This window comes from Antrostomus carolinensis, unplaced genomic scaffold (genome assembly GCF_000700745.2).
Source record: "Antrostomus carolinensis isolate BGI_N321 unplaced genomic scaffold, ASM70074v2 scaffold5394, whole genome shotgun sequence".
Taxonomy (NCBI): Eukaryota; Metazoa; Chordata; class Aves; order Caprimulgiformes; family Caprimulgidae; genus Antrostomus; species Antrostomus carolinensis.
Window position 1 is genome coordinate 143,013 of NW_010312754.1, and position 13,129 is coordinate 156,141.

Consider the following 13,129-nt stretch of genomic DNA (forward strand, 5'->3'; position numbering starts at 1 on the left):
ACCAGTGAGGCCTGCATGGAGACTGGGAGGTCTCCCTCTGGCTACACACTGGCTTGTTGAAACCTGTGGGTGCCTGGGGCTGTATTAAACTTCAGGAGATGGGCCTCACAGACAAGATCCTGACCCACCTAAAAGTGCCTTAATATGTGAAATCCAAGAAAAAAAAGCACACAACTACTCAGCTTGTGCCAAAACCCTGTTTTCAAGATTAATCATAGAACAGTATTGGTTTGACCTTCAAAGATCATCTAGTCCAACCCCTCTGCTGCGTGCAAGGACAACTTTCACTAGATCAGGTTGCTCAGAGTCTGGTCCAACCTGACCTTGAACAATGCCAGGGATGAGGCATCCACAACGTCTCTGGACAACCTGTTCCAGTGTCTCACCACCCTCGTTGTCTCACTTACATGCAGTCTTAATCTACCCTCTTTCAGCTTAAAACTACTGCCACTTGTTCTGTCACTACAGGTCCTGGAAATAACTCTTTTGCCACCTTTGTTATTAGAAATCTTTCTTATTAAGAAATCATCATCTAAGTTTATTGCAGGTAATTACCTTCTCCTTTATTTTGAAGGTGATTAATCCTGTTAACAATGTACCTTAAACTTTTCTACAAGAAACACGGTGGGAGTTTCTGTTTGTGTTTTATTACACCTACCTATGCAGTATATATACAGGGGTTTAAAATTCCTCTCCTCAGGTCTTCTGATGTGACCTTGCACTGAGGATCCCTTCCCTGGCACACAAAGCTCCACAAGCCCTCCGATGAGCACACATTTTCAGTAAAAGCTCTCTTGCAGCAAGAGTTTTGTGCACAGAGCTGTGCACAGACCTGCCAGCTCCTGAAGTCACCGCTTCACTGAGCTTCTGCTTCCCACCAGACGAAGTTCAGCTGGAGCAAAGTGTTTGAGACATCCTGTTGTAAGGGCAAGTCCCTTTATGGACGACTATACACATCGCATAGGCTCCTGCAACAGAGAGGTCTACTGCTTTGTGACCGTTCCCTGCTCCTCTGTATGGGAGCACTTCGAAGTCAGGCTTTATTTAATGCTGCTGTTGAAGGCATCATCCCTGGGTTCATAGCCCTGTTTTTAAATAAGACTGAACTGAATACTATAAAGAAGGTTTCAGACATTTAGCAAGTTAAACTCTGAGACTGGACAACCAGCGTTGTTAAGTTTTGCATTGGCATGATATATATAACAAGAGACCCCTCAGGAAAAGAAATAAACAGGAAATTACACGAAAATAGAATTTTCTGATTTTGCTGCATCCTACATTTTTGACCCCATCCTGGTAGTTGTTTTGACAATATTATATAAACCCATTCATTGACAGACAGCAACAATTCTGTATGGGTGTGCTGATGACTCCTTGCAGTGAATGTCTTGCCTAGACCACAAATATGTTTGCACAGAACAATTAAGTTGGCTGAAAACAGCTACTGCAGCAACACTGCTTCCAGGACCGAGACAGCCTGTGCTGGAGTTAACGGCAGGTTCCTGCAGGACCCTGCCTTCCCCTGGGCTGTACTCAACAAACTGCTCAACAGAGCACTGAGCAGAAATCCAGTGCTCAACACAGAGCAAAGAGCAAGCCAGCAAAGCGCTGTATTTCCACACAAACTGCAAGCCAATCTGTCAGGTGCATTCAAACCCCAGCAATTTTTAACCATTCTCCAAAGAGGAAGCAAAGCTTGCAGGGAAATACAGTGACACCTCTAACTGGCAATAATTAAACATGCTGATGTTTATGGTGTTGCATTATTGTACTGGTTTCAGGGACAATCCAGGCTCAGGGTTACTGGTCTACACTCAGTAACAAGCCACATGAAGAGGTCAGTTAATGATTCAAATTTCTAAGACATTTGATACACATCAACAGACAGTAATCTTGCTCGTGGAGACCAGAAAGTGATTTCTACTGACCTCTCTCCACCTAACTTAAGCTTGAACCGAGCAGAAGTTGGCTGCTGTGATTTTTACTCCTACAGACGCTGCACACTGTTGTGTGTGTGAAGCTTACCTCCAGGGAGAACGACAACACGACATCTGACTTGGAAAGCTGGTTCTCGTTTTCTTCTCCCATGTCAATTATTGAGGTGTTGTGACTGCGTTTCAGCTTCTGCAGCTTGAACTCGGAGCCTCCTTTAGACACAGGCATGCTCTCCAAGTTTGCCATCAGGAGATTCACCGATGACTTCAGCTCCTCAATGTACATGTTTTCCATTTCTTTGGACACAAACTTTGGAAACTTGCGCTCCTTGGATTTGGAAACAAAACCAACAGAATTAATCGCAGTGGCAATCAGCAACCACTTGTTGCACTGGGAGAATTCCCCAGGAGCATCTGCAGAGAGGTTTGCAAGCAGGAAACTCCCACAAACCAGACGACAAATTACAGCTTCCCCTTGTGTATTGTAGAAACATTATTGTTAGCTACCCGTAGAATTACTACTTGATACTTATCCAACTTGCAAGCATTTCCATTTAATTGATTTTTCTATCTGCAAGTTACCTTCTTCATATATATGTATTCACAATTACAAACACACCAGGTCAGATCTCAGCTGAACTTTGTGATTGACAGCAATTTACTAAAGATTCAAAGAATGCTGACAGCTTGGGACTTGTTTTCCAGTCTCTCAAATGTGCCAGCTCTTTTTGATACACTTCTGAGCAGCAGCTCCTTTTGTTTTCTAGGTGTGAAAGGAGCCTAAGGAGGGGAAAATCATAGAATCACAGAAAGGGATTTTGAAGGGACCTTTAAAGGTCATCTAGTCCAACCCCCCTGCAGAGAGCAGGGACATCTTCAACCAGATCAGGTTGCTCAGAGCCCCATCCAACCTGACCTTGAATGTTTCTAAGGATTTGGCTTCTACCACCCCTCTGGGCAACTTGTGCCAGTGTTTCACCACCTTCATTGTAAAAAATTTCTTTCTTACACCTAGTCTAAACCTCCCCTCTTTTAGTTTAAAACCATCACCCCTTGTCCTATTGCTACAGGCTCTGCTAGAAGGTCTGTCCCCATCTTTTTTATAGGCCCCCTTTCAGTATTGAAAGGCCACAATAAAGTCTCTCGGGAGCCTTCTCTTCTCCAGGCTGAACAACCCCAACTCTCTCAGCCTGTCCTCACAGCAGAGCTGCTCCAACCCTCTGATCATTTTTGTGGCCTCCTCTGGACCCTCTCCAGCAGGTCCATCTCTATCTTGTACTGAGAATCAGCAACGTGTGGGCAGGAATGTGTGGTCCCAACTGGAAAAGGGGGTAAAACACCCTTTCTACTACTTGCCAGGGCCCGTGTCTCCCTCCAAAAAGACAACCTTTCACTGTGAGACCCTCCAGTGCTTTGTAAACAGAACATTTAAACATTAAAATGAAAGGTGACAGTGAGAGCAAAATGTGGTATTCTCCAGTGTGTGATCTCAGCTTTGAACTGCTGCCCACACTCCAGGTCTGTTAGGACCACTGGTCAGAGCCCTATGTCTTCTGACAACTTTGCCCATGCCCTGAATCCGCTCGGGGTTTGAACATCTCTCAGTGGGTTATGACAGACTGTGCAAGGCGTATGACAGCGAGACAGCATCTGCATCCAGGGAACTCGAGGCTGGCGTGCAAAGTATCTTAGTGGTAATTCATAATATTGTAAGAAGCAGTTCATAAAATGTATGCTAGAAGAGAAAACAAGGTCATGTTTCTTCTAGAAGACTGTCATCAGGTTGCTGAAGAAGTACTCCACCGCACTAGTTTGTGCATCAATCCTCAATAGCTTGCCCATTACAAGCTCACAGCAGCGCTCACACCAAGCAGTTAAAATACAGTCTTCTGTTTCCAGTCTCAGTCTTGGGAAGCAATTCCCTCATGTAAATTAGACCTGGTGTAAGACAAACTACTTAATCAGTCTGGTTTATTGTCTATACATTATATAAGTTGCAAGCCACCCCTAGGAAAAAAAAAAAAACCAACAACTGTTTTGTAGGTTTTGAGAACTACTGCTGAAGCAATGATGTTCAAACATTATTGCTTTTTCACTCTGCTGCTATCCATCCCTCCAGGGACTGCAATTTTGGCACTGCCCCCACAAACCTCTTCAGAAATGCAGCAAGGACTGAGAGAGATTTCACTGTGTGCCACCAGCAACTTCTCATACTAAAGCTAAAACCAGGTAGTTTGAAGTGATGCACAACAATTTAACTGGGACTGGGTCTGGTGATGGAAATGCAGAACTGCAGGTGTGGTCCCAAGTTACCCATTGGACTGGAGACAGAAGTCTGGGGAAGTCTGGAGGAAGACACAAGCAAAAGATGCAGACAACACTAGTGACCTCCACATGTTGGAGCAGGGAGAGGCCCAGAAATGGTGACAAGCAGAAATAAGAGACTGCAAGGAAAGACCAGTCCAGCAGGCTGGAGCAGAATGGGTCCAGCCCCACATGGACATCTCTGGTATCATCACAAGGTCTCATTTAGTTGCCCCTACACATGCTCCTCCTTGCCCTTGAGGCCAGGTGACTGGCTGGGGGGAAAAGCACCACAGAACAGCAGAGCACTTGCTGCTGCAGAGAAAAAGACCTCTGCCTTGGCGTCACTAACCTCTCAGCTGTAATGCTGCTCTCATTTAGTTGCTGGAAAAGTACAACACGCAGAGTGAAAAGCCTGTCCAGATTCAGCTTTAAAACATCTGCTTGACTTCGAGCATGATCCTCAAGCTGGCCAGCTCCAAAGCTGGGCTTATGTGCTTACACAGACTCTCAGTGGGAGACTCTGCCTAATGCTGTGCTGGTGCTGTGCTGAGCTGCACTCCCCTGGGCACATGAGGAGGTAAAAAGACCCAGAGCTGTGCCCTGGTGTCCAGATGCAGGAGCTGGTCACTGAGGAAAGCTGGCATGCAGGGTGACTTGTTTGAGCTCATATGACAGGTCCAAAGAGGGCTTGCAGAGCCACCAGTCCTAGAGCACTGAGATCCCAGATCGTGTCAGACTCCACAGCCTTTGTTGCCTCTGAAGTACAAATGTCCTAGCATTAATTTCTTAATTTATTAACAAAGCACTAATTTGCCTTTAGCATGGAATCTCCAAGATGGCCACCTCAGGGCTAGTTTCACGAGCACAGGAAGTTTCCCTGTGCAGCAAATCTGCATTAAAAGCTGCCAACTGGAGACAAAATTGGAAATGGTTTCTTTTCATTGAGCTGAAATGTGAACTGCCCTATGCTAGAGGGAAAGTAGCCCTGCCCGGAAAGGAGGATACAGAGAAGGATTCAAAAGGTCATTTGGATGCCTCCAAAAGATGGTATTCATGGGTCTGAAAGAACAAGGTTATTCATAGGTAGGTGCTGGCAGGATCTAACGTTCTGGAGAGAAAGCCTGCAGCAGTAATGTGAAGGAGATTAAATATCAATACGCCCAAACTGGATCACAGGTAAGTCACTTTTACTCTCAACTGCCCTCCAGCCTGTATTTTGAGGGTTGAATCTGCACAGGGAAATGTCAGGTTGTGTTGAGGACCTTCCCCAGACTATCTCTCGCAGGGCCAGCAGCGGCATGGTTTGTTTTCAGCATCCTGGGGGAGGAACAGAAATGGCAAATTCTCGTCTGCAAAAAATAATTTATGAAGCTGTAGCCTCTGCTGGCTGCTACTGAACCATGCATATTGTTGTCCCACATGCCATAAAGAGAAAATGAAACAACAAAACCAGACAATATCATTCTGGCACCCAGTGCCTGGCTACCCACCTCAGAACCGGAGCAGCAGCGCTCCTGTGCAGGGACTTACATTTTGCCGCAAATAAAAAAATACTGTAGGTTTTCTTGACAATAAAATGGCAAAGGGCCGAGTACAGAACAAAGGAGCTGAGGTCAGTTTGCTGCTTTGCTTTTCCATTGTTTGGGCAATGTGGTCCTAGGCCACCTTACTGTTTTTATCAGTGAAGTGGGGAAATCCAGAACCTACCTCCCCAAAGATGCAACAGCAGTAGCTGTTTAACGGAAGCGTTAGTGAGGAGTGACTGCACAGGCGCTACTGGCTTCCTTGCTAACACTTGACCATAAATGAACAGGCTCTGCTTTTCACACCCAGGGATCTCAGTGTAGTTGCAAACAGCTCTGATATTACCTTTCTAATAAAATCCCACCATTTGGCACAGCTCAGTGCCAGGAGGACTGCTGCTGAAAGGCAGGTCCCTAGCCTGAGCTCCAGCTCCCTGATTAGACCTTTTTCTTTTCCTTCTAGTAATGGCTTCTTGATTATCAAGAACAGACAGATAGATTGTCCCCAATTACTTCAGCCACATTAGGGCTTTCTTTATCTGTGACTCAGAGCATCTGATTAGAGGCAAGGATAAAATCTCGGTGATACTGATGTCAACAGCATCTAAGGTTTCTCTCCATCTATGGTCCATTGGAAGCCACGTAAATCTGCAGTGTGCAAGGGTGTGATTTGCTCCTAGGGAGATGTCTCCTTACAGAAGAGTCTCTGGGGAGTTTAGCCGAGTGCTTTGTTACAAAAACTCTTTTGAGGTCCCGTGTCTGCTGCTCCAGACGGCAGTGATGTTCACATGGTGTGATGCTAGCCTGACTGCTCTCATGCAAAGCATGAACTTGTTTGGGACAAGCACATCTGAAGTACTTTTACTGGGGCAGCATCTACCTATGGGCAAGGAACTGTGGCTCCCAGAGGCTCAGTGAATAGCACAAACCCCTTTAGGGCAATTCCTGGCTCATTTTTACATGCTATCACCCACCTTATTGCTCAGCCTGTAAGTCTGACAAAGAGGGCTTAGATGTGCACTTGCAGATCTAGCTGGAGCACTTCAGGACAATTTCTTCTGCACTGTTGAGGATTTGCAAGGGATTTTGCAGGAAGCTAAACCATCCCAGCTTATGAGGATGTTCCAAGAAATGCACATCACAACAGCTTCATCTGTACTTGTTGCTTTGCTGGTCATTAAAAATCTGCATATTTTTAACTGGTGATTACTGGGAGAATAAACCTGTGAGGGAAGGGCAGGACCCAGGGACTGCACAAAACAGCTTATGTGATTCTATATGAAGAGCTTGTTAATACCAAAGAGTGTGTTTTTTTACCTTGGCAATTTGCTCTGCCATTTGAAGACGTCCATCTAACTCACGTCTGATCTGTGCTGCTTGCTCATCTGGGTTGTCCAGCTGTATAAAAACAAAAAGCAAATCCAGGTGAAAAATTAATCAATACAGCACCTTGAGAAGCAGTTCAGTTCTTTGGGCTGACCATCTGTTTTACTTTATCAATTAAGTATAGCACAGAGGGAGTGGTGACAGGCCCCACTCTGTGACACAGCCCCACAAAGGACAAACAAAATGTTCACCACCCCGAGACAGACACAACCAGGGGACTGTGCAGACCCTGTTTTGATGCCTGCCCAGCTGCCTCCTGGGGCTGAGCACCCTCAAGCCAAGATCTTACACCTACTTTGTCCTGTGAGCCAGTCTGGCAGCAAGCCTTGATGCTGACTGTCTGAACCCCTGAAAAGCGGGGTGCCCTCCAGAAAGCTATCCCTTTGCTGGCACTTGGGAAGCCATAGTCACCCTGTGCTGGGGCAGGACACACAACAGCTCCAGATCACCAGAACAAACACCCCTTGCTCCTGCTTGCCACGCAGAAAAAGACAGGAGGCTCAGCAGAAATGCACAGCAATAGCATTTGCTTATTTTCTTTCCCCTCTTCCCCCATATTGCTGCATCCCTGTGCTACCACCTGATTTGTGCAACCAGTTTTCCTGCAGCCTTCAGCAGAGATCTTTTTCTTTTTTTTTTTCCACAACACACTGCCCACAGCGCTGTGGTTCAGTGTTTGCCGTCTGCCTGGCCATGAAATGTCTTCTGAGGGTAAAATGTTGTTTCTGCCAGTTAAGCAAGCAATTATAGCACATGTGGAAAAGGCACAAGGACTGCTGCGAGCAGTTTCCTGTTGGTAGGACTCAGGGCAGATCTGTTATTTTTAGTGGGAATACATAGACATAAATTACAAAACAAGAAAAAAGCACAAAATCAAACTAGCCCCTGAAGAAGTCGATAGCTGCTGTAATGAGGTGGCAATTTTATAGCTGCTTTCCAGACTCTAACCACTCTTTAGACTCCTTCGAGGTAATTTTGGCCATGGCATAAGGCTTGAAGCGTGCGGCAGTGGGGTGGTCATGGTGCCGCTTCACCCATGAGGCATAAACCCAAGCTCAGCCTGGTGCAAAACCTCACAGTTTTGGTTCACCTCCTCATGAAAATGTCACATCACACGGGAGAGCTGGCTCCTCCAGCCAAACACTGCCTTCGTTTGCAAATATCAGCCCTTTCTGGCTACCAGCAAATGCAGTTGCCAGAAGCTGCCGTAGGACACCTCTCCCACTGACTGGTACACATAAATGAGCTTTATTTGCTGGCTTGGGGTTGCACTAACCACCTTCCTGGGTTTTATCCTCCTCTGGAAACAAACTGCTTAACAGAAGAAAGGCTGGGCTGGTGCAGTGCAGTCTGGAAAGTTACAGGTACAGTGACGACAAAAGTTTCAATTCTCAGCATGATGAACAATAAGCTTGTCTGTTAGTGCTCCCCGAACAGCTAAAATACATCGCTTTCCCCTCAAACATGCTGCTTTCCATGGCACCCGTGTAGATCCATGTAGATCTGCACACATGCAGCCTGTATTTACATACTGCTTCACCACTGATGATTTTCCAGAGTCAACATTTAATATGGCTGAGATTGAGGGAAAATCTATTTTTTATTAGTTTTTGAAAGCCTCCATTACAGATTTAATTCAAGGTGCAAAAACTACACAGTGTCCTGACCATGATCCAAATCCACTGAACCTTCAGTGATCTCTGCTGTGGCCATCCAGGTTTACACTCACAGCAGCTGCACCACATAACCTGCTGCATTCATTTCTATATTCCTGATCCCAAAAGCACTACAGAGCCACGGACCACCAGCACGTTTTGGGATCAGCTGCCCCAATTAATTTCTCCATGAACAAATGCACCACAGAACTGACCTCCACCAATGAGCAAGCATCTCTAGAGCTGTTTCGTTAATGGTAGGAAATGTACAGTCCCAGATTTCCATTTCTTTGCAACTCTGTAAGAAGGGGCATTATTTGAATTCCATCCGAGCTACAGTAATTGAGGTTAATCACACACTACCCAAAATATCTCACACGCTAAATTTAGAAATCCAGGATGCTGCTGTGGAGGAGGGCTGGTTTTGTGGTATGATAATGAGCCAGGAAACTGCCTCACACTTTCTGCACTATCTTGATTTTGCAGATGTTTTCCAGCAATGCTACAGGTGTCAAAAACCATGTCAAGGAAAGATCTGACTGCAGAAGATTATTTTTCTTAGCAGGCAACAAGCACCCTAGGCAGCCTTCTTGGTTGCGGCTGAGTGGGTAAAGCATTGCTTTTCAGGGCTGTGCTTCCCAAGGTTAATTAGTGATGCCAAGCCAGGTAACCTGGTATTTAAAGGAAACAAACAAAAAAATCTTTCCAGGCTGTATTTTCAACGACTCTGCATGATAGGTCCATGTTAAAAACTGATATTTAGGAAAGCAATCACAGCCAACAGAACATATTCTTCTTGTTATCTACAGAATGGTACTAACAAGGCAGTCCTTGCCTGCAGTCCATGTATGTCCTCCTGGCACCTTCAAGCAGACTGTTGTGACCAAGAGGAGCAGCCCAACAGCTCAGCCACTTACTGCTCCTGAGCCTGGGAAGGGCTCCTGCTGCCATCAAAGCAAGTTGAGCACATTTTACACAGTCAAAACACTGTATAAGGACCATTAAGAGAGTAATGTGTGCCCATGAAATATACTTTGCTTGTGAAATAAGGCAAGGGGCAAATGCAAGGCATACTACCTAAGCAAGACCAAACACCCAAGTAAGGCAACACAGACCCTAATATCATTAAAACTCAAATTCTTAACTAGAGAATCAGCTATTTATTTTCTGCTGTACGCATGCCCATTTTATATCCAAACACTTGACAGCCAAATATACAAAGTATTTACAAAGTCAAAAAGAAATTGAATCACTTTCATTCTGCATTATAACTATGTTATGGGTGTGCTATGAATAAAGCAAAGATATAACTCATAAGGTTGCCCCAGTCAATTAAATGTGAAAAGTATTATAAATTTCAGTATATATATGATTTGTCATATGCACTGGGCTTTTCTTCAGCAGCATGCCACAAATATATGACGTACATAATCTGCAATTTTCAACTGATCATTACCCAACTGCCTGCTGGTAAATTAGATGTTTTCATACGTCTACCCGCATACAACATTAGTTCTCTCTGCTTGCCCTGCAGAGGTTATCTACTTTGGTGTAACAGTTGCTAAAGTAAAACAATAAAAATAAAATAAAATTATGTAGATTAGATTTGAACGGAACCCAAAATTGACCAGCATTGCAGCCAGCCCATTACTGAAGGCACTTTAACCCCTGGTGATCCCTCAACTGAAATAAAAAGATCTTGCAAAACACTTATACACATAAGCTGCTAATAAGGCATAATTTTTAATGGACATTAGTAAATGAGACAAAAGAGGTTAAAAATGCAAACGCTGAGCTGCAGCAACCTGCTTGGTGCTGCACTGTGAATGGAAACAAACCTGGCTCTTCATCTTCTGGAAATGAAAACGTTTAGTTCAGGTCTCCATGAAATCCACAGCCAACCCACGTGGGTTTTCCTCCAGGACAGCGTTGGCACCCGGGGCCGGGCGATCCCTCCTGCACAGCCGAAGGCAGGCACAGACAGGCTGCCACCCAGCACGGACCGCCTTGGCTATGGGCACTCTCAGTGATCTCTGACTTTAATTTTCTCTGTCCCTGTGTCCAGCACACCACCGTGCAGCTGGGGGGCCTGAAAATTCTACTTTGTGAATGATTTTTCCTGAGTGAAGGACAAGGGCAAAAGCCATGGACCACTCATGTAACTCTTAAGCCTGGCTTAAGTCCTCCCAAAATAATTAATGCAGCCAAATACCTGTGTCACGTACAGTTATAGGTGCCAAAAGCCTCAAAGAGAAAGCTTCAAGGCACTCATCCTTCAACACACTGGAAGCCATGTAGCTCAGCAAATGGCTGATTAAGTGTTTCAAAGCAAACATGCTGCATCTGAAGGCTGAACAAGACCGCAATATGGGTGACAATTTTGCAGCTTTGATGTAAGATCTTTGTCTCATAAAAGGTGGTTTCACTTTGTGATGCACAATGAGAGAAAACACTGAAAAATTCATAAGCCCCCATCAATTAATAATTAATCTATCAGTCCAGATGTTCTCACAACCTGTGGCATCGGCACCACGTCGTGCTCCAGCTGAAAGAAAAGTCAAAGTGACTCATTGCATGGAAGCCCTCAGCGTCTTATCAGAAAATCACTGCTCTAGAAAATAAGGCAACACCAGACAGGACAGAGTGGTACCACGAACCGCACACAGCTTCCTATGACACACTCCGTGCCACTGTCACAGACTGACCTCTAGCATCATTGTCCCACTAACAGTAACTATTATTCTCTATGAGTGGCGAAGGGCAGAGCGAGGGAGGCAGCCCAGTGTTTGAGGCTCTGACCTCTGCCCGCAGCTCTGAAGCAGAAAGCGGAGGAGGATCTGAACACTCCCTCCCTTGACTGTAGGTGGGATGCTGACCTCCCTTTTAAACTGGGAATCAGAACAATGCTAAGCTGCCTCAGTAGGGTAAGTCACTGAAGCCCTGGGCAACATGCTAATACTCTGAGCAGCAAATTCCAACCCAAGGACCACCAGCTGCCTTGGGATCTGAAACAGGGGTGAGGATGAGGAAGAAAGGACAGCTTCTCTGTTATACACATCCCCACGTCAGCAAAACCTGTAGCTTCAGCACAGCCTGACTATGGATTCATCAATCATCTGACTCACGTGGTTCAAGAGAGGATTTTGGAAGAGCTGGAGGGAACCAGCAGGACACGTCCTCTCCACCAGCCCTCCGCACTGCAACACTGCACTATCCCCATGTGTCCCAGCACCGCTGCTCTCCTGGCGCCCCTGCGTAACAGTGATGCTCAAGACTACCTCTTCCCTGGCCAGTCAGACTTCCCCAAATCAGTATTTTATGCTCAGAGTCACACAGAATATTTCTATGAAATTCCCCTTAATTCAAGGAATTACAATTTGCGCCTGTTATTTCACCAAAATTTTCTTTTTCCCTTCCATTGTCCACCAGCTCCTCGACAGCCCCCAAAGGTGACAAAGCCTGTCTCCTGCAGAAAAGCTCACACACTATTTTGCTCCCATGTAGGTAAAATCAGCCCTGATGCAGGAATTCAGATGCTTCCAACTGTGGCTGCACATTGGCGGTTGTTTGCTGCGGATGGGTGCCCGCTCCTGTTATCCCAGCAAGCTCTGGGTTATCTAATGAACCACTGCTGCTGTGAGAGAGCAGCCAGGGCGTCCTGGGGGTGTGATTTAAAACAGAAGAAAGGACTTGGATAATTCAGTAAGGGCTGACACTTCCTTCTCTAGGAGAAATCTTATTTCACGGTTCACAAAGTTTAGGGTTGCGCTAGACTTGTCGGTGAAAATATTCCCTGGGAGGTACAGCGGCCCCTTCTCACCTGAGCGCTGGATCTTCTAACACACAATAAATCTCCGTGCTTCACCAGCCACCTGGGCTGTGCAGGTGTTCACCCATCACCTCCCTGTGCAGATGCTGGGACTGCGCCTGTTTCACCAGGCGAGATCAAGAGATCCACCCTGGAATTAACTCCAGTCTGAACCCTGCCTTTCCGATAGCTGTTTATCCCACGAGCTGAGCTGATTTCCAACGTATTTCAGAGGAGCACTGGTGGCAGGTGTAGGCAGAGGTTTCTGACACCCTCCTTACTGTTGGCAGCGGTACCCATGGGAACCTGCTGCTCATCTGCAGAGCGCCAATGAATCAACCAGCATGTGCCGGTGGCATGGCGAGGGCAGACAGGTGCTCGGCATGGATCCTGTGTTGGAAACGTGGACATCCCCTTGCAGCATCTCAGTTACTGACCTGCCCACCACCATATCCTTCTGCAGCTTTGCAAGGCTGCACCCAGGGCTGAGGAAAGCTGAGAGAAGCAAACCCAGCA

General features: G+C 46.0%; 1 protein-coding gene across 7 annotated transcripts in view; it reads right to left on the minus strand.

Moving 5' to 3' along the window:
* Positions 1-13,129, minus strand: part of CADPS (calcium dependent secretion activator) — a 176,209-nt gene that overhangs the window by 134,690 nt on the left and 28,390 nt on the right. For all 7 annotated transcript variants that reach the window (XM_029084774.1, XM_029084776.1, XM_029084775.1 and 4 more), the window contains exons 3-4: positions 7,082-7,162; positions 2,026-2,262 (exon numbers count right to left, since the gene is read on the minus strand). In XM_029084774.1, coding sequence (XP_028940607.1) covers positions 2,026-2,262; positions 7,082-7,162 — 318 coding nt within the window. The remainder of the gene's footprint in view (positions 1-2,025; positions 2,263-7,081; positions 7,163-13,129) is intronic.